This window comes from Echiichthys vipera (assembly GCF_963691815.1).
Source record: "Echiichthys vipera genome assembly, chromosome: 23".
NCBI classification, from domain to species: Eukaryota; Metazoa; Chordata; class Actinopteri; order Perciformes; family Trachinidae; genus Echiichthys; species Echiichthys vipera.
In genome coordinates this window covers 7,043,896-7,067,426 of record NC_139848.1, presented here as the reverse complement: position 1 = coordinate 7,067,426, position 23,531 = coordinate 7,043,896, and the positions used below count along the sequence as shown (strand labels likewise).

Here is a 23,531-nt window from a genome sequence, read left to right as displayed (position 1 = left end):
GATCAATGATGATGGAGTATGGAGGAGAAAGGAGTACAGAAGGAGTACAGCTCCTTAAATTATAAAAGGAGAGTAACTTCTCATCTTATTAATAACTTCAGTGCAAAATAAACATATCGTGCAAGAACGGGAACATAAAATGTCGTCCAAAGGACCTAAATATTGCTGTAACATAGCCTGGCCACAGGTTTTTTGACATTGTGATAGAAAGGATATATAAAAATATGCACGATAGACATGCTGTTATTTCAGTTTGAGGATATATATCCCCAGCAGTACGTACAGCACAGCATCATGCAGCCAGGACCTTAGATTTATAGCAGCCCGTACCATTTAGCTGTCACTTTCTCTTTTAATTAAGGAAAACATACTATATGGATTCCCCTGGAGTTTTAGTGTGTGTACGTGTGTGTGTGTGTGTGTGTATTTATGCGCGATACACACAGCAGTTGGTGGTGAAATATGGACCTGCTGTAGACGGGGAGGAGGCAGTTTTGCTGACTCAGGATTTGTCACCGTTTTTCCTCCGAATTGCACTATTTAATGAAAGTCCACTGGGAAGACAGAAATACAGCTTGTTCAGTGTGTGTGGGGGGGGGGGGCAGCTATAAGTTTTAGTTTATAACCCCAGTTTACGGTGGTGTTAAATATATAACACTGTATCTCAAAGTTAACCGCTACTTCAAATCTGTTTAACGTATTTCTATTCAATTTTTGAAATGCATCCTAAAAGAAGATGTTTACTTTCTTCTTTAGCGTTCTTCTTCTTCTTCCCTTCCTGGAAATTTTAAACAGATTCACTGTCAGAAGTCACTGAAAATAGCTTGTTGTGTGGACCCATTTCTGGTGAACAATGGCACAAATACCTGCTAACGTAAGTGAGAAATATCCTGGATTTCCTGTGTTTGCCTGTTGAATACTTTATGTTCAGTTTGCATTAGAAGCAACACATTCAACTCAGGTACAACTGTAGGAGAGCCTTCAGTTAACAGGGAGGCTTCCAGTCCAAAATGGCATAAACTGAATCACAAATGTAGTTTGATTTCATTTAATCAGAAGATTAAACCTAAAGATAAGGTAACCACAGACAGATTAAGCTTAAATTCTACCATGGCATGATAAAAACTCACTTTTTCAGTAATAAAGTCAGGTCCCACCGCTGCAGAGACGTTCTTTTGTTAGAAAACATCTGAAACTGTGAATGGAGCTGCAGTGTTGTAAATCGGACTCCCCTGTTTCCTCCAACATCATTCAGAGGAATGTTACTCAATGTCTTCTGTCCCATGTGATTTGACCCAGATAGACTTTCACCCTTTATAGCACACGTAGGCGTGCACGCCCACGCACACACACACACACACACACACACACACACACACACACACACACACACACACACACACACACACACACACACACACACACACACACACACACACACACACACACACATGCCTGCTCACCTTCTCTGGAGAGTTGCCATTAAGGCATCGTACCTTATATTTTATTTAAACACTGGAGTATAGCAGCGGGGTTCATGCCAACTCTGATCTGTCTGTGCAAGTGAACGGCACACACACACACACACACACACACACACACACACACACACACACACACTACACATTTATGTTATTTAAATATAGTGCATTCAAGTTTAAATCAGCGGTTAGCTTTGAATCAAAAATATATTCACGTCATAGTTTCCTCAAGCTTGCAACAAAGTCAATTTGTGTGACGCTCTTCTCTCTTCTCTGTTGCGTGCTGTTACATCGTCCAAAAGTGGTGAGTTGACAAAATAGTGACAGTCATAGTGATGTGTGTCCTCTAAGGTCACATGGAGGGTTTTGGTGCAGTATTCTATTATGCTCCCTTTAATGCGTATGTGTGTGTGTGTGTGTGAAGTTATTAGTTCATGGCCTCATTGTTGACAACACACCAAGTCTGCAGAAAAACATTATGACCACTGGTCTGATCTGCTTTGGTCTGTACGCTCATGTACGTCACACTTCACACACTCACAAGCTGTCAACTGATCGCACCCGTCACAAACACATAAAGTGCAGTCACACAGGTCATTTATATAATCACACCAGTGCAAACCAATCTGAACTGAACCTTGAACAAAAATGATCCAGCGTTTCTTATGTCTTATACACACTTTAGTACAGTTAAGTATATCAAATGCGCTGTCAAAGTTGAAAATGTTATCAGTGGAAAAAGCCCCGCTCATGCCCAGCCCTTTACAGCAGGCAGATAAAAGCCTTACATTTCCCTCAGAAGTTGGTGGAGGCTAACTCAGTGCTCCATATTGTGCTTCAGTGCATTGTAAAAAGTGAAATACCAAGTCTTTTTTATTATTATCAGGTCGAGGTGTTATATAAATACTGTTGAATAATCCAAAAGCTTAATCCACAGGGAAATGCACACAGCACTGTGTCTATATGTTAGAAAGTGCCGCTGCTGTGCCTTTACAGTCATTCCCCGGCTGCAATGACGGTGCAGAGACGCCGAGCGCACAGATACAGAAGACCTGGAAACGCTGACCAATCAGGGCAGACTGGGCTTTCTTCAGGAGGCGGGCCTTATTATTGAAGGAAGGATATGAGATCGTTGATTTCAGTGGGACTCGTTCAGCAGTGGAAACTATCATTTTCCAAATAAAACAATGAGCAAATTCAAAACAGGAGCGGAGCAAACGTGTGTGTGTGTGTGTGTTTGTTAGGGACGGCTCTCGCTCCAGGTTTCTGTCAAGAGAGAATGCTGAGTGTTATTTTTCCAAGTGCACTTAAAAAGCAGCAGGGCATCAAAGGCTCCACTAAGAAGTGTTTTCGCAGACTGAATGATAAGAAGCAGAGAAACACTTGACAACGACTCAGTCTCTCTCTCTGACTCGCTGCATAAAAAGGGCTTAATTGGCGGGGCTGGAGATGCCAAAAATAAATGCTCACTGCATTATCGTGCTACAGTATTAAAGCATAAGGCTGGTGATATTCTATTGTTTTGACAAAATATAACTCGATGCTCCCTTACCAGCTTTTCCCATAACTTTCAACCATATTAAACGTGTTTCTTGCGAAATTATTACGCAGTTGCGGCCTGGGTTACCTGAGTGCTGAGCCGTGCACCTCCAAGATTACGTAACAACGCAGAAGGGGGTAGCACAGACCGCATTGCAAAGGTTAGCTAGCTACAGCACCTGGAAGCGGTGCGATGTCCGTTCTTGGAGCTGCTCTGACTGCAATCAGTATGAATGACCAGACATTTGAAGACACTGTTCGCTGTCCGCTCTGTGTCGACCACAAGACACATTAAACAGTGATTACACAGATGTTTGCATGCAAGCTCAATAGCAATTACATATAGTACTTTGTTGGCCTTAAGTTAAGCATGAAAACAGTATTGTTCAAAAGAAACAGTCAAACATTGATGTGAAAGCCAAGCAGTTTACATTACTTTCCCCCTCTGTAGCTTTTTCTTAGCACCTCTTTATCTCTGTTCCCCACTTCTTTCCTTTGTTCTACCTCTCCCTCACACACACTTGAGCTCACTTTCAGTCGTCCCTTGTCGTGGTAACCTTTTGCTTGATGACAGCCCTGCATGACACAATCGCCATATCTGCCCCACTCACTATTTGCGTGTGTTGGCGATGTGTGTGTCCCCGGTTGAGGCCACGTTGGGGGACTCCAGGAGATTTTAAGAAGTGAGTTTTCAGTGGAGTCCAGTGGGGCTGGTGTTTACAGGTGTGGCAGCCATGGACTATGAGTTTATACTGAAGGTAGCAGAGAGGAGATTAAAGGCTGCTCTGGGCAGAGTTGATCCAGGTAAGACAGTCTTTACTCTGGCAACAGCTTTTCAAAACGTTTCATTGTGTTAGAAACATGGCTCATGGTATATATAACTTACTTTTTAAAAATTGCAAGCATATGGTAGGTTAAAATAATTGGATTGATGCGGTGTGATAAAAGACAAAAGAGGCTGACAGGTTTGGGATGGGCATCCTATTGATACTTAACTAATCCTGTCCAAACAGGACTTTTGGCACTTTTAGTGTCAGTTCATGATCCCTGTGATTCCTGAGCCCGCCACAGTTCTGATGAATTTGGACTGATGATGAGGATAAACTCATAACAGTGGTTGATAAGTCAGATGTCACTCTCCAGCCTTGGTCTGGAGGACTCTGCGTATGTGTGTGCGTGTGTGTGCGAGTGATGGACAGATGAGGTCATGATGCCACTAAAGCTGAAGGTTGCTTCCTTACTAGCAAAGTCAGTTTCTTGTAACATGTTCTGCTCTCTTTTTTATTCTCACGTGTGAATTTCCACGTACACTTTTCATAAAATCAGAAAACAGCAGGAATGTGTAGCCACAGTAGAGCATTTTGATCAAAATATACGATCAGCTCAAGAGAAACATATGAAAACAGGTGAGTTTGGGGTAGAGGATGTTGGAGTCATAGTCAGTGAAGCTAACTTAGAAAGGCCAAAATGAGACTGTAAAAGGCGTCACCTCTGATAACAATACTTTTCACATTGTGTTATCATGGTTAACTTAACTCCAGTAATTTATGCTGTCAGATAAACTGGCTGTTGTGAAATGAGAAGGTTGGGATCAATTTCATGCCTTTTTGTCTAATTTTAAATGAATTGTAACGCATGCTAATGCTCTGCCATCTCAAATCCATTAGCTCGTTCTCTCTGAGGCCCGAGATGATGGTCACAGCTGTAAAGTGGTTACAGAATTAGTGTTTTCAAAGCGCAGGGTGGGCGTCCTGTATTCCCTCTCAAACTGCACTCGTACCAGTTTGACGGCTGTATTGTGGCACGGTTTCTTTGGATAAAATGCAGTTTTATGAATGAATGGGGTCCTTAAATTGACTGTGCCGCTGAGGTGTTGAGATTGTCTATGAGAGGAATTACTATACACACACACACACACACACACACACACACACTTGTATACAAAGTGCCTTTAATGCAGCAATATGGGGGAAAAAGATTAGTCAGAGGTCAGTCTCAGAAATGTTTTCACCACCTATAGTAGTTATTTTAAGGATTGTCTTTATACCTTGCATGTTGTCCTCTTTCTATTATTTATCTAACTTAAAGAAAGAAAAAAAAAGATAGTTTAAGTGTGATTTGTTAGCCGGCAGAGCCAGAAATCACGACTGGCCACAACAATACAAAGATCCTTTTCCAAAAATCCACCGCCTCGTCAGTTATCCTCCTCCTCTATCCATCTGTGAACCTTTCTCCACAGTGAGGTGTGATGAATAACATGTTTTTCAGAACAAAAAAAGCTGAAATGAGGCATTATTTTACACAGACTGTAGCTGATTGGAAGTGCTGCCGAGAAAGATAAGCTCAGATTCTGGCCCAGCGTGTGCACGACTGTGGGTGGCACTGAAAACATTCTGCTTTGTCGAGTCTTGAATGCTCAACAAAGTTTTTATCTCTTGTCACTTTATCTACCTACGCTCTCTGTTCCTGTTATTCAAAGCTAATTGTGTGTCTTGCTCAGTAAGCTGGCCATACAGGAGCACTTGAAAGCACGCACATAGGTTTCCAGCTAAAACAAAACATTTTAAACTTTGCGTTAAAAGTCTGTAACAGCGAAAACCGAGGTGATTAAATCCAACTCAAGTGTGCAGTCTTTCATGTGACGCCAGAGTTTTGTGACAAAATTGCCAACACTATCAAACAATGACCCTCCTGAGACGTGACTGACTCATTGCAGACAGGCCAGCAGTTCACAGTGACGTAAACATGCAGAGGCATGGGGATAAAATCACTGTCATTACACATTAAAGGGCCAGCACGCGGAGAAAAGTACAGCTGGCAGAGGAGCAGTGGGCTGGGAGTTGTGGTACAGCTGAGATTGAAGGAGTGCAGCTGTTGTGGGGAAAACATTTAATTCTAAGTGCTTTCTGACCCAGGTCACTGGGATACACTCACACACACTTACACACACTTACACACAACCACAGCGGAGGAGAGAGTCAATTAATTTGTATTGACGGATGCATTATATTTCTCTGACAATGATCCAGTCTGTAGTGCTATCCATCTCCGGCATTACACTGTAGTAAAGTGATTGTACTTCTGTGATTCACACGGGAGACCCGCTGTTCATATCCTGTTGTTTTATGACCATGATCAAACTGTAATGAAATTAATTTTGTGCCTTATACTATCACCGCGGTGGCAGATCAGATTTTTATCTGTCATTGAAAGAGAATAAAAGACGAGAGACATGTTTGGATAATAGAGAGGAGAGGAAGTGGTGTCATGGCAGTCTGCGTGACTGACTGGACTACATGATATATTTAATGAGAAAGAATGAAATAACAGGAGCTTTAACAGCCAATGTCTCCTGTACATTGTTTGAACTTAAATTTGACAAGATTGTTCATTAAATACTCAAAACTGAACACCTAAAACTCAAGGGATGGACGGCGGTAGACCAGCAATTCCTGTGTTCTGCAATACAAAATGACTGTTTTTGTCAGTGGAGTCCTTTGGCTTGGAAAAGAGCACAGTTCCCCCCCATGTAAAAACGTAAACAGTGCTGTCTGAGAGCAAGATACTCACTCACTCATCTTCACCCTCTTATCCGGGGTCGGGTCGCGGGGGCAGCAGCTTTAGCAGGGGACCCCAAACTTCCCGTTCCCGGGCCACATTAACCAGCTCTAACTGGGGGATCCTGAGGCGTTCCCAGGCCAGTGTGGAGATCTAATCTCTCCACCTGGTCCTGGGTCTTCCCAGAGGCCTCCTCCCAGCTGGACGTGCCTGGAACACCTCCCTAGGGAGGCGCCCAGGGTTCATCCTTACTAGATGATCCTGAACCACCTCAATTGGCTCCTTTCAACGCAAAGGAGCAGCGGCTCTACTCCGAGTTCCTCACAGATGGCTGAACTTCTCACCCTATCTCTAAGGGAGACTCCAGCCCCCCTCCTGAGAAAACCCATTTCGGCTGCTTGTACCTGCGAGCAAGATAAAGCTGTGAAAATATTCTAAATATAGCATACACTTAAATTGAATATTTTTTTCTTTCTGTAAGTGGCTTAAATATGCTTTAGCTACTGTCCCCATCTACAGCATTAAATTGCTTAGCTTCTGTTCCTATCCTCCTTCCTGCTTCTCCATCCTCATACAACCCCATTCAAAAAATCAGAACTATCCCTTTAAACAACAACAAGCTATAATGTGACAAAAGTTGAGTAAAAAAATCACAGGCTACATAACATTTTCACATCATACATAAACATGTTTTCCACCAGGCTTTGACTTTAAGCACCTCTTTAATTCAAACTCTTGCTTGAAGGATTTCTCCCTTCAGTTATCTCTCCCCCATCCCCTCAGTTCCCCCCCCCCTCCTCCCATCGTTCTCTGTAGTTCTGACTTTTTCGGGGGGAAAGATCTGGAGCGATTATGTAACCATTATGACGCAGATGTCCTCTATTTTCAACTGTTGTGTGTGGGGACTTGTCAATGACGAGTTTAGCCTCCTCCTTCACCTTCTGCTCATGACCTCTCACCTCTGTGTGAAGATCAAAAAGTGGAGGAAAATGCTGCTTTTATAGCTGTGAGGCGGCTTCGTACACATCCAGTGTCCATGGTCTTTTTACAGTCGGTCACTCTGGAGAAAAGGCATGACTAACACGAATTGACTTTCCCTGTTATTGCTTCACACTTCAAAGCACCAACATGAGACATATTAGAGCAGCACTTCCTGGGGATATCCCCGTGAAATCCCCGTCCCTGAGGCTAAAAACAGGGAGCTTTAAATAGAGAGATCAATACTCACATGTAAGGTGTTTAGAGGACCACGGTCCATGAGGCCCTCTATTACTGACATCAAAGTCCTGCTGGTGGGGAGAGTCTGACGTACTGAACCCTGGCGTGTACCGTAGACCCATGTGAGGTTGCTTGATATGCAGACGCTGATTTATAACACAGAAATTCACATGGCCAACAAGCTAGCTACAGGAAATGTAGCCCTATCCGGACGGATCTAGTCTGCCCCAGTGTTCGGTGTTTTCGTATTGCTTTTACTGGGTGATCTCCACCGAAGTGCAAGTAGAATTAATTTACACACTAATAATAATAATCTACAAGGTAGATTTTATATTTGTAAAGGAGCATTTACGTGTCAAATTAGTGAAATAAAGAGACCTTGATGAGAGAAAGCAGTCAGAACGTTTGGGCAGCTCAGGTGGTGGTTTACATTAAAGATGGAAATGATTGGTTTCATTGGACCTTATTTATCTACTTATGTTATATGTTATCCAATTATTTAGTTGGTTACTGTGACCATGTCTGACATGGGTTGTTGGGAAGGATAGTGGGATTTTGTTCCTGTTTTTTCACTTTAAGGCAGATGCATTGACACTGTACAACTGTTGCACTTTTTCTTGTTTGATTAGCTGCAAATTCAATAAAAAAATGGAAATGAAGAAGACTTTACAGTATATTTGGAGCTGATAAAGCGTTTTTATTTTATTGTGAAGGACTGAATTATTGTCCAGGGTGTGTTGACAGCATTGATGTTAATGTGGACGACCAGCAGCTCCCGGTGTTTACAGCGAGGAGGTCGGGGTGTCCGAGTAATACACCGGTGTTAGCGTCTTTTTGACCACTCTTGTAAACACAAAGCTAAATGAGGCCGTTAAAAGGATGTTTGGTTACAAAGATAAGAAGTGAGGCTTTAGTTTAACACCATTAAATGAACTCAAAACATTACACAGTCATGTATATCTCCGACTGGTGACACAGTTCCTTTATATTACAATATATATTAAAAATAATATATTTATTCCCCTGTATGAAGTTGAGTGGATTGATCTGCTTTGTTTGCATGTTGTTGTTTTATACAACTCTATGTATGAATGGACTCTATCAAGTTTTTGTTTTGATCCTCATATTGAGCCTCATAAACTCTTAAAGCAGGACTCTGTTGTATTTGACAGAGGAATCCCATTCACAAGCAACAGAACATACCGTTGCTCCATGCAATCCACTAAGGGTTACACTGACTGACTGTTACAGCCTTACTTGGTCTGGTACATAGACTGGACTCCCCAAAAGCGAAGCCAAAGCATCTAGTATAGGTATAGGCCCCTTCCATGTAAGTGGATGGAGCAAAGTACACCTCAAATAAATGTTTTGATGTAGGTCATGTTTATCCCGCTGATGTTCAAGTTTAAAGGTTTTCGTGCACGTTTAGTTTTCATTAGTTATTTGATGCTATAAAAACTATTACTAAACTGTTAAACTTCAAACATACGTCTTCCATTTGTAGTTACAGTAGATAATTGGCAGTAAATAAAATACACCCTAATGATCTACATAACTTTGTCTGTTGTTGCTAGGTTACAAGGGCGGGCTAGTCTTGCTTTGATGTTCATCAGAAAGTTTAACTTGTGGAAAATAAAGTTCAAAATTATATGTTTCACTGTGTTTATCCCTGTGATGCACATATACCTGCGAAATTTCCAACGCCTATTATATGAAAAGTTGTTCAGTGGTCTGTGAGCGAGAGAGGCGTTGTAAGAAATTCAGAATGAGAGAGAAGAAGAGAAAGAGGGAAAGGGGGATTCAAGACACTAGAGGCAGCAGACAGAGATGTAAGAAAAGAGAGAGGGGATGTGAATGAATAATTTAGTCCCTCCATTCCTTTGCTCCTCCTCCCCGCTGAGTTGGTGATGTTACAAAGATAGATGAGGAGAAAAAGAAAGGAGATTAGACAACATAAAAGGAAAGTAGAGGAGAGGAGACAAGGAAAGGAGAGGAGACAAGGAAGGGAGAGGAGAGGAGACAAGGAAGGGAGAGGAGAGGAGACAAGGAAAGGAAAGTAGAGGAGAGGAGACAAGGAAAGGAGAGGAGACAAGGAAGGGAGAGGAGAGGAGACAAGGAAGGGAGAGGAGAGGAGACAAGGAAAGGAAAGTAGAGGAGACAAGGAAAGGAGAGGAGACAAGAAGATGAAATGAGAGAAACAAGGCTTCTAGCACGATTGTGGGTTAATAGTTGCGTGTTTGTGTGTGTGCGTGCGTGTGTGTGTGTGCGTGTGCATGTGTGCGAAAGCGAAAGCAAGAAACCCGCAGAAAGATGAAATTAGAGACGCAGTACGATTCATGTAATTGATGCCAGATGTGTGTGTTATCCTCTCAGCATTCAGCAGGTGTTCTCTCGGTCCGTTCGGAGACCCACCTGCGTCACTAATCACCCGTTACCGTGGTAACAGTGGACTTCCCCGTGTCTGTGCCTCCGTGAGTGTGTGCGTGTGGGCGGGTGTCTGAGCGCGAGTTATGACTCATCCTGCTCAGTTCGCAGTGGCTCCCCTCACACTCCTGTCTAGGGGAACACCCACCCACATCTGTTGCCTCCCTGTCTGTCTCTCTTTGCCCCTCCATCTCTCATTTATCTTCCCTCCATCTCTCATTTATCTTAATAAATGAGAGGTCGACCTGTTGCACACTCTGTTCAGAGCAGGGGAGGAACACGTTCATTTGCATTAGCAGTAACCATGATAAAACAAAGAGCGCCACCTACAGAGATGCTGTTTGATCCACGTACAATCCCTGGGAAGGCTTTTAATGATCATATCTTTGTGGGATATACTAGTGACAGGTAGTGACATGGAATAGTTGAACATTTTGGAAATAAACACTTCTCATTAGGAACAGAAACAGCTGATTTTCCGAAAGGTAGAATAAGTCCTTTTTTGTTTTTTAAGATGACATTTTTTGGCAGTTTTTCAAGCCTTTATTATACAGGACAGACAGGAAATGGGGTGAGAGAGAGAGAGGGGGAGACATGCTCCAAAGGGCCGCAGGTCGGAGTTGAACCAAGGACCCCTAGCCTCCCAACATTGGGCGACCGCTCCAACCCCACAGACACCAGTCGCACCAGAACTAGTCTTTTTTTTTTTTTTGATATTCTCTTTTTATTCAGAAAGGCAGACCTCCATCACATACATCACTTCTCACATACATTGACTCAGTTCGTCAAAGATGCAATGATGTTGTACAAACTGCCCTTCTGGAGCTTTCTCCCACGGACCCGAACCGTTCCAGGTGGAAGCATTAACACGAAAACCACAAACCGGGGAGCGCACCCCTACATGTAATCATTACATCATACATAATAAAAGGGGGTTGGTTCACACAAAGCACAAGTATAGTCAGATAAAGTCAGTTCTGATTGGTTTTACATACTCAGTCCATTTGGTCCAGAACGAGTCCTTTAAGCAGTTTGGTGAGCTACAAGTTCTTGTAAAGTTATAAAACTGATCAAGTATAACTCCTTGAAACTAAGGAGCAAAGCCTAAAATAGTCCCAGACCAAAAGTACACACAGCACAGTACTACAGTCCTTCACATAAGGTAACAATATTACAATATTATGAGAAAATCAGTCCCTTTGTCAGTCTATTGTACTGTTTATCTATGATATTCTTGGTGAACACACAGAAAACAAAGATCAGAACCAAACAGTAATCTTTATCCTCCCACATGCAACATGTTCAGTACTTCTCTCAAGGTTGTTGAGCCGTCTTTATTTCTGCGTCTAAATTATATTGTTTTTGGCTGGTTCATTGGGTTTATACACATTCATTAAAAACAACAAAGGCACCAAAACATACTCCGCAACCAAGCTGCCTGTTTTGCTTCTAGTGCAAACGCGAAGTAAACTTCTATGAAACATAGATTTGGAAAGAAAGCAAGAGTTTATAAGAGTATAAATAGTTTTTGCATGTGGTACAAATTAGTCTGCATTGATTCTAATTGTTTTATTCTTATGTGATACATGCATATGTGTCTGTCCAGAGCCGGACGGTTGCTCTGAGGAGGTCAAAACCTTTGTTAACCACGATCTGTCTGTTCCCCTTATGGGGAACATATACTTCAGTGTTGTCCTGATGTCACACCAGATTGGCACTTGAGCAACCTAGGAGCTGCACTGTGAAACTGAACCCTAAGCATGCACAAGTACACAGTGCTTTTTATGTGCTTGCATGAAGAAACCGTGGCTCCATTTGGTGTCAGTACATTAACATGTATCAGAGGTAGTGATCCGTCCATCCCTAGAGGTCAGAGACGCATCTTGTGACTGGTAGAAAAGTTACAGAGCAGTGACATCTAATGAAGCACCAAGTGAGAAGTGTAGAAAGTCCAAATGCGACCATGGATAGGCTGTAAAGAGGCGGATGCGTGGAGAGTGCTGTTTTCGTTTTGTGCCTGTAGAGGGCGCTGTTGCCTCTGTGCAGACGCAGAGGCAAATTTGGACACATGAACATGCAGAAGAGCTTAAAATAGAATAGAAAAGGATGGGACAGCGTATCTGTGTGTGTGTGTGTGTTCTGGATGGGTACTTTTCTTTTTAATGTGTGGATACTATTGCATATTTCAGTTTACTTGCATTATTTGTGTGTATCTGTGTGTATGTGTGTGTGTGTGTGTGTGTGTGTGTAGCAGGAAGATTTGGGATGGGCAGAGGGGGTGGATGGTGGAATAAGTGGATGAAAGAGGGACGGGGTGTGAATAATTTTCCTTTTGAAGTTTAAAAGCTGCGTCCCGCCTTCCTCCGATGTTATAAAAAGCAGCAGAAGAGATGAATTTTAATGTAAATGAAGCTTTGATTTATTCATAACTCCTTTACTTGGACTGACCTGGATAAAACATCAGGCGTACACGCTCCCTCCTCACACACACACACACACACACACACACACACGCACACACATCTTTTTTCTTCCCTTTTTTCTGCTGTCTGGGAGGGAGACGAGCAAGAGAGAAGCGCTTCCTTCTGTATCTAAATTGTGTGTCAGCAACATCAAAGACAAAAGAAGGAAAGCCTGAAATGGGACAAAAGATGAAGATCCAAGATGACAGGCTGCTGCTGCTGCTGCGGCTGCTGCTGCTGCTGTTGCTGTTGCTGTTGCTGTGTCTATGGGAGTCTTATGTAGGCCATAACGGGACCAAGCAAAGCAAATTATATCAGGACGGAAATTATAAAAACAAAACATATTCGCCAGAGCTCAAAAAGACCCAAATCTGATAAACTCTTGTCTGTATCAGAACTCCATTTGGTTATTTTAGTGTTCATATGAGCCAGTTTTTCGGTCATCCACATGATGATTCACCACACAAAGTGAACTAACACTTTGTTATTGATGTTCAACACTATTAATACTGTTACACTGTTACACTGCACTGTAGAGCTCCTATTGTCGGGCTGATGTTCTTAGACACACTCTGGTGCCACCTAGTGGGCATGAGAGAAGACACACATCATATTTGTGTGTGTGTGTGTGTGTGTGTGTGTGTGTGTGTGTGTGTGTGTGTGTGTGTGTGTGTGTGTGTGTGTGTGTGTGTGTGTGTGTGTGTGTGTGTGTGTGTGTGTGTGTGTGTGTGTGTGTGTGTGTGTGTGTGTGTGTGTGTGTGTGTGTGTGTGTGTGTGTGTGTGTGTGTGTGTGTGTGAAAGAGGCGGTTCGCTGTCCATGGTGCTGAAATTGTTCCATTAAAGTGTTCTGACCTTCTGACATTACGAAGACTCAAAGCAACATCCGATTATTTTTTAATCACTTATGCTTCACCCACTGCACTCAAGTCCTCTTTTGAGCCACACAGCGTAGAGGACAATACTCTTCTGAATAAATGAATAGGACTTTCATTTATTCAGAAGAGTTTTGAAACCAATCATTTACGTAAAGATGACATTATGAACCGATGAACCGTGAAATTCTCGGCCCATACGGATGTTTTAAAATAACAATTTGGCTGGTGCAGAGACCAAATTATTTGTTGCTGTTGTTTTATTTTGCATTTTTGTTGTTATTTATTTTCTATTTTGTGCCAGGGAAACAAAGAAATCTTAATTAAAAAATGGCTTTAAAGTCATTCAGCCCTTCGTTACACTATCTTACTGTACGGTCATACAAACAACCTTTAATATAACCGACAAAATAGTTCTTTTTTTTAATAATTACCACAAATGCTCTTTCAACACGACATTTAGCCAGTGCAAAATTGATGCAATGCAGCAGATAAACATTGGCCACTGCTAATCGGTGAAACTTAATGTCATCTTATTTGCTGATAGGCCGAAAGCGAGGCAAATATCGTCCAATACGGATGATCGGCCAATAAAGTGGTGCTTTCCTGCATTCACAAAATACAGTAAATGCAGACTGCAAATACTATAGGACCAATAGGCTATCTTAATAGTACATCTTACTTTATTGTGATATAATTACTTTCGTGTCAAGCCGTATCCACATCAGACTAACACATATAACAGCACTGTTATAATGGTCGTAATACAGAAACGATCTAAACTGGGATCAAGCGGTTTCATCGTCTTGGGGAAAGGATTGTGATCAGACAATCACTGTATTAGACAGTGAGATATCTTATTTGCAAAGCTGACATTTGGGACTGACAGTGATGGAAATGGTTCAGCCCTTTGGCCACTTGAATGTAACGTTGTTCCGAAAACTATACCAGTATCGGAAATGCCTGTGATACTGCAGAAAATGCCACACCACGTAATTCATTAGAATAGGGATCTCTTTACTGGGTTAGCTCTGTTAGCTTTGACACGGTTCTTCTTAATCTTTTACTAATGAGTTTAAAATTCATTCTTGTTAATAATTATTCTTATATTTATTTAATTAAGTTGCTGTTGCACTACCGTTTTATACTGTTCTATTTAAAAATACAGTAAACTGCTTCCATTTTCTGTATTCATTCATGTTTTACAAAGGGTTTAACCTGAACCAGGCCTTACCACAATAATAATCATATCACAGTCATGCAGGCGTAGTGAGATTTAAACATTTTTTTAACACCTCTGTATCGGTATCTGTACTCGGTATCGGCCCATTCCCACAGCACGAGGATCGTAATCGGTATGGGGAGGGAGAAGATAAGGTATCGGAACATCTTTACTGATGTATATATATATAAAGTATATGTGTATATTTTGCATATGGTGGGGTTCCACCCTGCCCTCAACAATCCACGGCCAAACTCGTCACCCTGTCTGTTATCCATTATAAGTACAGAAAGAGTGGAAAAGGTTTTGGGATTTTCTTTGATATGACTTTCCTGAGAAGAAAGGAACCATTTATTTCCGTGTTTTTTGTGTCCAGCTGGGTCCCAGCCCAGCTCTTTATTCTGGGGGGATGGCTGACCTACATGCTGCACTTGAAAGTCAAATTTGCGCTGGCTTTCGGAAATTTAGGCACAACTTAAATCGGAACATAACTTCTGTAAAAAGAGTAATACTTTGTTGGACTGTGTGTGCTCGCACATGCTAGTGCACCTGATACTGCCCCACTTACAGCTGGATCAGAGGGGAAATGTGAGTGTACTGTGGTCTAATCTTACAGCAGTCTTTGGAAACTGTAGACACGTGTACAGTGGACACACCACACATGTGAGGCAGGTCCAGTTCATCTGCCTGTCAATGGAGCCCACCTCTTGCATTTTTAAAATCAGAAAGACTGACAGTAGGAACTTAGGGGAGGGAGTGGGTTTCATGTCTGCATTACATCCCTGCACGTATGAGTTACATCCCATAGCTGCTTCTGTCTAAATAACATCGGTATCATAGGGACTAAAGACGTTTTATTGTATTATGTTTATGGGACAATGGAGAAGGCAGAGCTTTTGTCACGTTTCATTCTTGAACCCCACCCGGGAACCCGACACCGGTTACACCCGACCCCCTTCCACACACACACACACACACACGCACGCACACACACACACACACACACACACACACACACACACACACACACACACACACACACACACACACACACACACACACGCACACGCACGCACGCACACACCTTCCCTCCCCCCGTAATGAGGATGACACGTTGTTTTTGGGAGCGCGTGTGTGACCGCTCGCTCGGCGCGTGGCTCCAGCAACAGTGTGCGCTTTCCACTGTCAATTCACCCAGAACGACAATGGACGGGACATCCGGTCATTACTTTCAAAATAACAATGGAACAGACCATCATTTATACTGTTGAGCTTTGAAACATGTTTAAAATACTGTTCTGTGTGTTTGCTGCATCATCCCCTGTAGACTTTGAAAAGGAAAGTCCACAATAATAAGAAACTAAAGGCCAATGTTGAATAAAAACAGGCGCATTATAAAATAGAACTATAATAATTACACTAAATTGTCATTAAATAACACAAGATGAAACTGCTGCTGGAGAAAAGTAACCAATGTAAATATATTTTAAAACGTAAATCAGATATTAATTATAAAATATCCGTATATTCTGTAAAATATGGGTGCATGTATCTTATTATTTCCAGATTTTAATTTTTTAACTGTTTCTATATAGCTCAGTCCATAGGTGACTTGTCTGGGAACGGTAGGGTCACCGGTTCGTGTCCCGGTGTAGACCGCGTATGGAGCGTGGACTGGTGGCTAGAGAGGTGCCAGTTCATCTCCAGAACACCGAGGTGCTGTTGAGCAAGGCACCGAACCCCCAACTGCTCGGGGCGCCGGTCACTGGCAGCCCCCTCGCTCTAACATCTCTCCATTGGTTGCATGTATATAGGTCCTGTCTGTGCATGTGTGTGTATTTCGGGCCTGTGTGTGTGAACAATGAAAAATAATAGAGTGAAAATTGAATTCCCCCATTTGCGGGACTAATAAAGGAATTCTTCTTCTTCTATATCTGAAATAAATCTTGAATCATTTCTATGAGATGAAAACCGACCACTTGATGGCAGCAACAAGTAACAAAATGTCAGAAGATAAAATAATCGTCGACTATGATGAAGAATCCAGTCGGTTTTATTTCTGTAAAAGAGAATTTTTGTTGTAAAGTGAGTCATTAATGGACATTATCCATTTTGAAAGCCCAAACGCTGTCGAGCTTTCACTTTGAAAGCCAAACCGCCCCGTTTCCGGTGATGCACCGGGTAACTCTCGGTAGTTTCACGCAGCTGGAGCAGCTCGCGGCTGCACGGCACGCGCGCCTCGCGCTTCTGTCAGTGGAATACAAACGGAGATTTTGCGAGAGGACACAATTGCTTTTATGAGGCATTATTCTCCTGTTCATAGATCCGTGTTTGTGTCGGCTGTTCACCATGGGAACCCAAACTGACAAACGGGCTCCGGTAATGTCGGTTGGAGGCGCCGTTCAGTGACAGCCGCTGTATTCTGACTGACTGACCGGTGAAACGTGACGGACAGGTAAACCGCTGCACCTCTCAAACCAATGGCCTGGGGAATAAGCACAACAGAGAATATGCTGTAAGCTGAAGTGGTGTGTTTATTTCGGACATTAACGCGCTGTGGCTCAAGTATGGGGCCGTGGTAGCCGGTAAAGCGGAGACCGGAGGTTTGTGTCTGGGCTTGTCTGCGCTCCGTCCCCTCCGGTGGGCAACACTGAAGAGACTGGAGACACGGGCGGAGACAGGGCTGTTTTTGTGTCGGCTGTTTTGGCGGAGACATGGCAGCGGCCATCGCCAGCGGTTTGATCCGGCAGAAGCGACAGGCGAGAGAGCAACACGCCCACCGGCCGACAACTCACCGGCGGCGGAAGAGCCCCGGTAAAAAGCCGGGGCTGTGCAACGGGAACCTGGTCGACATCTTCTCCAAAGTCCGGATCTTTGGCCTGAAGAAGAGGAGGCTACGGAGACAAGGTGTGGGGGGGAATGGGAGGGGATCGGACAAACGCGCACATGCATGCACACAGACAGTCTCACGCACGCAAATATATTGATATGCAAATGCGCGCACTTCCAGACACACGCACACACACATGCAGAAACGCACGCACTTTTACGCGCGGACACATTCACACACATGCACCTTCACACATGCACGCACTGGCTGGTGCACACGCCCAAATCGTGCATAAACACCGATTCGCCCCTCTCCTTTTCCCTCTCTTCTCTGTGGTCACACACACCATACACACACACACGCACCATACACACACACACACACACACACACACTGTCATGTCTTGTAGTGTCCTATGGTTCAGTAGTTTCCAGGTACATCCATTATTGAAGCCACAGATTAGTCTGTCTAGCCTCTAGTCTCTCTCTCTCTCTCTCTCTCTCTCTCTCTCTCTCTCTCTCTCTCTCTCTCTCTCTCTCTCTCTCTCTCTCTCTCTCTCTCTCTGTCTCTCTCTCTCTCTCTGTCTGTCTCTGTGCATCTCTTCCTCGCTCTGTCATTTTCAGCTCATACTTCAGAAGGCCCTGTCACCCAGATCAGAGTTTTCCTTAACATTTGCAGAATGTCGGACTAAAACACAATGACGGGAACAAAACTAAAACCTCTCTCTTATTTTGAAATGACACTTTGCTCTGTGACTCATTTTCCCCCCCTCTTGAACGGAAACGCACACAGGTTTTTGTTCTTGCGGAGGTCAAAAAGTAAAAAATATCCCACTGAAATCTGATCACAGCTCACTTGCGGGACAAATCTCTCCATCAGTGCACAGGGAATTGATAAGATGCGGCAGTGAATGCAGATTAATGTTGTGATCGTGTGCTGTGGTGAGGTGATAAGTGCTGTTGTAATCAATTGATTGTATGAGAAACCAGCAGCTGCTTGGGTATGGAGGGATGGATGAAGGGAGCAGGTGAAGAGAGAGAGAGGAGAGGCGAACGTGAGCGGTCATGCTGATAGGAATTGGTTTTCACCACTTTGGTTTGGTGAGTGATGGGAATATGTGAGAGCCAAATTCCAGGTCCTCATCCCCCCTCTCTCCTTCCATTCCTAATTTTTCTTTCTGTCACCTCCTCTCGCTTCAGCTCCTCTGATTTTTCCCTTCTTCCTTTTTTCCCCCTGCCACCTTTCGCCCTTACATACTCTCATCTGACTCACCGTTCCTCCCCTTTTGTCCTTCAGCAACAACCTTCCCTCTCCCATTTTCCTCCCTTCTCTTTCGTTTTTTGTCACTTTTCTCCCGAACCTTAGATCTTTTCATCCACCTTCGATGTTCTTTTCCTCCCTTGTTCCCATCAGGAGGAAAAGACAAACAGCTTCTTCTCCTCTCTTCCTTTTACCATCCTCTTTTTGCCACATCCTTACTTCCACCCTTGTCTTCCCTTTTTCCCTTTTTGTATCCCTTGTTTCTCCTCCTCACCTTCTTTCTACCGCCCGTCTTATATCATCCAATCCTCCGTTAGATATTTTCATCCCTCCTTCCAGCCTTGTTACCTTCTTTCCTTTTTGGGTAAAATAGACAAGAACATCTCCTCACCTTCTCCCAACCTCCTTTCTTCCCCTCTTCTCCTCCTCTTCTTCTTAAATCTACCACCCTTCCTTCCTCCTCTACGTCCTAATCTACCCTCCCTACCTTAGACTTTCTCATCCCTTTTTACAGCTTCATTTTTCTCCTCTCTCATCTCATTTCCCCTCCTTGTCACCTCTCTCCCGTACCTTCTTTCTTCTCACCATCTTTCTCCTCTCCGTTCAATCACGTACCTCAGCTCTTTTCATCTCCCCTTCCAGCGCCTAATTTTACCCTTACTTTCCTCCCTACCTTCCCCCTTTCCCTCCTTCTGTCACCCTCTCCTCTGTGTCCCCAGCTGTGAGAGCTGCTGGTGAAAGCTTGGAAACATCAACACTGTGTGTGTGTGTATGTGCGTGTGGGTGTGTGGGTGTGTGTGTGTGTGCGTGTGCATGTGCGTGTGTGTGTGTGTGTGTGTGTGTGATAGAGAGATTTGCCATCATCCCCTACTGTCTTCCAGAGGTTTTGTGAAGGAGAGACAGACTCAAAATGAAAGATGTGGTTGAAAACAGCTCAAATGTCCATGCTTTAATCAGCAGAGTTAGACTGACATGGAGCCAAAATTGGCTTTTTATTAAAAATGTGATACAAGTCCACTTCTGCTATGATGCTGGCGCCTTCTTGTCCCCAACTAGTCTGAGTGTGTTGCTGTTAATATTAGTAATTATACATCTCCGCGGAGAGTTCACAGCACTGGTGTGGGAGGAGTTTACCCAACAGTATTTAAATGCTGCGGTGAAATCGGCCTCATCTTAAACCACTTCATCAGTCTGACTTTGAGGGGAGGATTTGATTGTGACATGATGGACAGCAGCTCCCCGCCAAAGTAAAATCACTTTCACAAAATATTGGTTGCTTTACGCAAAAAAGAAATCATGCAGCCTTGAAAACATCACCATCCACTGAGTCACAACACAATCCTGGTATTCTGATATAAAGTGACACGACTTAAATACACCTAGTATATATGCTGGAGGTTATAACCGAGTAGAAAGACAGACGTATGCACGCAAAGCTGGCTCCTCTGTGCCTCCAAGTCTAATTCAGTAACATTTTACATAATGTTTTTTAAATGAACACGTCACAGATGAAATATAGAGGACACGACACTTTGACAAAGATAACAGATAATAAATTAAATTTCTAGAAGCTTCCTGTGGTCGTGCGTCACACAAACAAGCACAGAGTATTAAAATGTGACTGATTTCAGTGGGCAGCGTGTGCTGGTTTCCGCTCTGACAGACGGATGCTTTGCAGGTAAACTTTGAATCATAAAGCAGCAGGAAATGTCACAGCTGTCAGAGGGAGTGATATTTACTTAATGCACGAAGGTATAGATTTTTCACAGGAAAGAGGGACGAGAAGAGGGCAGTTGTTTCTATAGGGATGCGTTAAATGATTATTTTCGTTATCGATTGAAACATCAGTGCCCACAACTCAAGTCATGTCATTTATTGTACACGACACCTCGCGGCCTGAGCAGAGCACCCATTTCAGGCTTGGCTCCTGATATTTCTTGTCTTCGTATGTTACGTGCTCTCGGCTCTTACCTGAGACCAGTTTGCCACGGATTTCCCTGAAAGCACAAGCTTTCGGACGACATTTCTCGTAGCTCACTGAGGCTCACAAACCCCTAAACCACAATTATGTGTCAGTTCCAGGAAGGTTGAAGTGGTGGAGGTGGTGGGGTTAAGTATCTCTGGGTTGTATTTTCATGTGACGCTACCAAGGAGTGAGAGCGCTGGTTAGGTGCTGCGGCTGAAGAGGGAGGGCTTGTTTATGTTGTGTCCCGCCCTCACCTGTGATGATCATGAACTCTGCGTAGTGACCGAGAGGATGAGATTATGGATACGCCAAAATAACGATCACTGCTCGGATGAGGAGTTCAGTGATGCATGAAGACGTAAAGTCGAGTTGCTGCTCCTTGCATTTATGGGAGCCGGTTGTGTTTTTTTTCGGGACCCGGTAAACCGGTGACTTTATAAAATACATCGCTCAATAACACTGTCACCTCTGTTTGTTAACATGATGGACTGGCTATCTGTACAGGGTGTTCCCTCGCCTTTCAATCAATGCAAAAATAATAAGCAGGTATGGATCATCGATAGTTGAGATCCGTGTTTCCCCCAGAGTTGTATTCTCATTGGGCCAAAGTCACGTTAAGGGCTTTTATTCATTTTAAGTGTAGATAATAAGGAAACTGCGTCCTCGCTGCAATACTGATGTACGTTTTCTATAGCTGCTGTAAAAGCATCTGTGTTTAAACAAGAATTCCTTTTCATCAGCACCCTAAGCGTTTCTCTTACCACTCGGATGTAAATGAGGATGAAATGGCTGCATTCAGTCGCGGCTCGGGAATTCTTCACTTGTTTCGTGAGAGGGTGTGTGTGAAAGAAGGAGGGAGAGGGAGAGAGAGAAGGTCTTTAATGCATCACTTGTATGAGACACCCATGTTGATATTTGATACCGTGTTAAACCCTGTATTTATACTAAGACTGGGGCAAATTAACAGACAATACGACATGTCAAATCAGCGTGGCCGCCTGACGGGCTGACTGATCGGATCAGATCAAATTATGATGAAAATATAGATGTCTGTGCACACGGTATGTGTGTGTGTCTGTGTGTGTGTGTGTGTGTGTGTGTGTGTGTAAATGGGGGAATACCCTTTCACTGGAACAGTCTGAAATCACGAGGCTGTTGCCGTGGCAACGCGAGAACGGGAATTTCCCTAGTAACAGACAGGATTTGGAGATACTGGGAAGAGTGGGAATATCACCTTGACGATTGTGGGAATGCCGCCGTGGCGATGGCCCCGGCCCGACGGGCTGGAATATGAGTAAATGGATGTTAGATGGATGGATGGACACATAAATACGTGATGAGCTGATGCTGAGTGGATGCAGCAGGACAGTCCCCTGGAGAGTTATTGATTTTTCATCCGCTACAGTAGGGATCTATGCTAACACCAACAATAACACCTTTTGAGTTGCATAATAGGGTTGGATGAAAAATGATAGAAGACCATATTTGAGAGGCTGAAAACAGCATTTGTTAGACTAGTTTAATTCTATAGGTGTCATCAAACTACTCATTAACATGTGAGCAAATCTAGCTTGATACAAGATCCATATTGTTGATAATTACATACATTTGGTTTATTGTACAGCCCTAAGTCATAATAACCCCAATATTTAAATGTCTTGGTGCAAACCCTGTTTCAAAAATAAATTGCTGTGACTTGAAAATTCCCATCGGCTGAGTCACAACACCAGCCAGGAGTGGTACTCTGATATTACATGCCGCCACTGAAATGCACCTGTTATACATCCATATCAGAACCCTCCTCTCCCCTGTGACACCGCAGCTTTTTATACTGTGTTTTATACATCTAACACATCACAGATTCCTCCTAAGGGACATAAAACATTGTAAAAATGGATAGGAGACATTAATTCACATTTCCAGAAGCTTCCTGTGAATGTGCGTCACACAAAGAAGCACAGATGCGACTGATTTCGGTGTGTCTGCAGTGGGCAGCGTGTGCTGGTTTCCGCCCTGACAGACGGATCGCTGGGCAGGTAAACTTTGAATCACAAAGCCGCAAGAAATATCCCAGCTGTCAGGTGGAGTGATATTTATTTAATGCATGAAAATACAGGCTGTACTGTTTTCAAAGGAAGGAGGGAAGACCAATGCAGTAGCAGTGAGGAGTTTTTGTGCGCAGGGCTGCAACTATCACATATTTTCAAGTACAAAGGAATATGTTGATATTTATGTGTCAGAAAGAATGAAAAATCACCCGGCCTGCGCAAACAAAGATACATCATTCAGAGAGCGGAAGTTGCCTGAAAGGAAACGATACTGCATATAAGAAAAATCATCACTCCACTCATACATGAAGCTAAGTTTTGTCAGTTCGTGTGCTGGTTCAAAGCCTTACAGCTCCTCTCCCCTCGTTCTCCCCTGCTACACAAGATGGATCCTTCACAAAGATGGAAAACACCCCTGCCTCTCTCGTCCTCTCCTCTCTCACACTCACACTCCTCGTAAACTGGGTCAGTCTCGGCTTTTTTTCCTGTCTCTGTGCATTAGGGTATACCTTTACTCACACACACACACATGTTCAAAGGGGATTCCCACCCTGCTATAGCTGCGTCGACGAAGGCGAAGCCACAGATTTCCTACAGGCAGAATGGGTGTGGTCGCATGTAAGTGTGTGTGAGGAGCCGTATTATATAATC

General features: G+C 43.4%; 1 protein-coding gene across 2 annotated transcripts in view; it reads left to right on the top strand.

Moving 5' to 3' along the window:
- Nucleotides 1-23,531, top strand: part of LOC310964839 (fibroblast growth factor 14-like) — a gene marked incomplete at both ends in the record, with an annotated part of 45,794 nt that overhangs the window by 2,773 nt on the left and 19,490 nt on the right. Inside the window, one exon of one of the 2 annotated variants that reach the window (XM_083938128.1) lies at nt 17,491-17,683. The exons of the other annotated variant lie outside the window; for it this stretch is intronic. Within the exon in view, the coding sequence (XP_083794254.1) occupies nt 17,491-17,683 (193 nt within the window). Of the gene's footprint in view, nt 1-17,490; nt 17,684-23,531 lie in introns of those variants that run through there. 2 annotated transcript variants of the gene reach the window in all.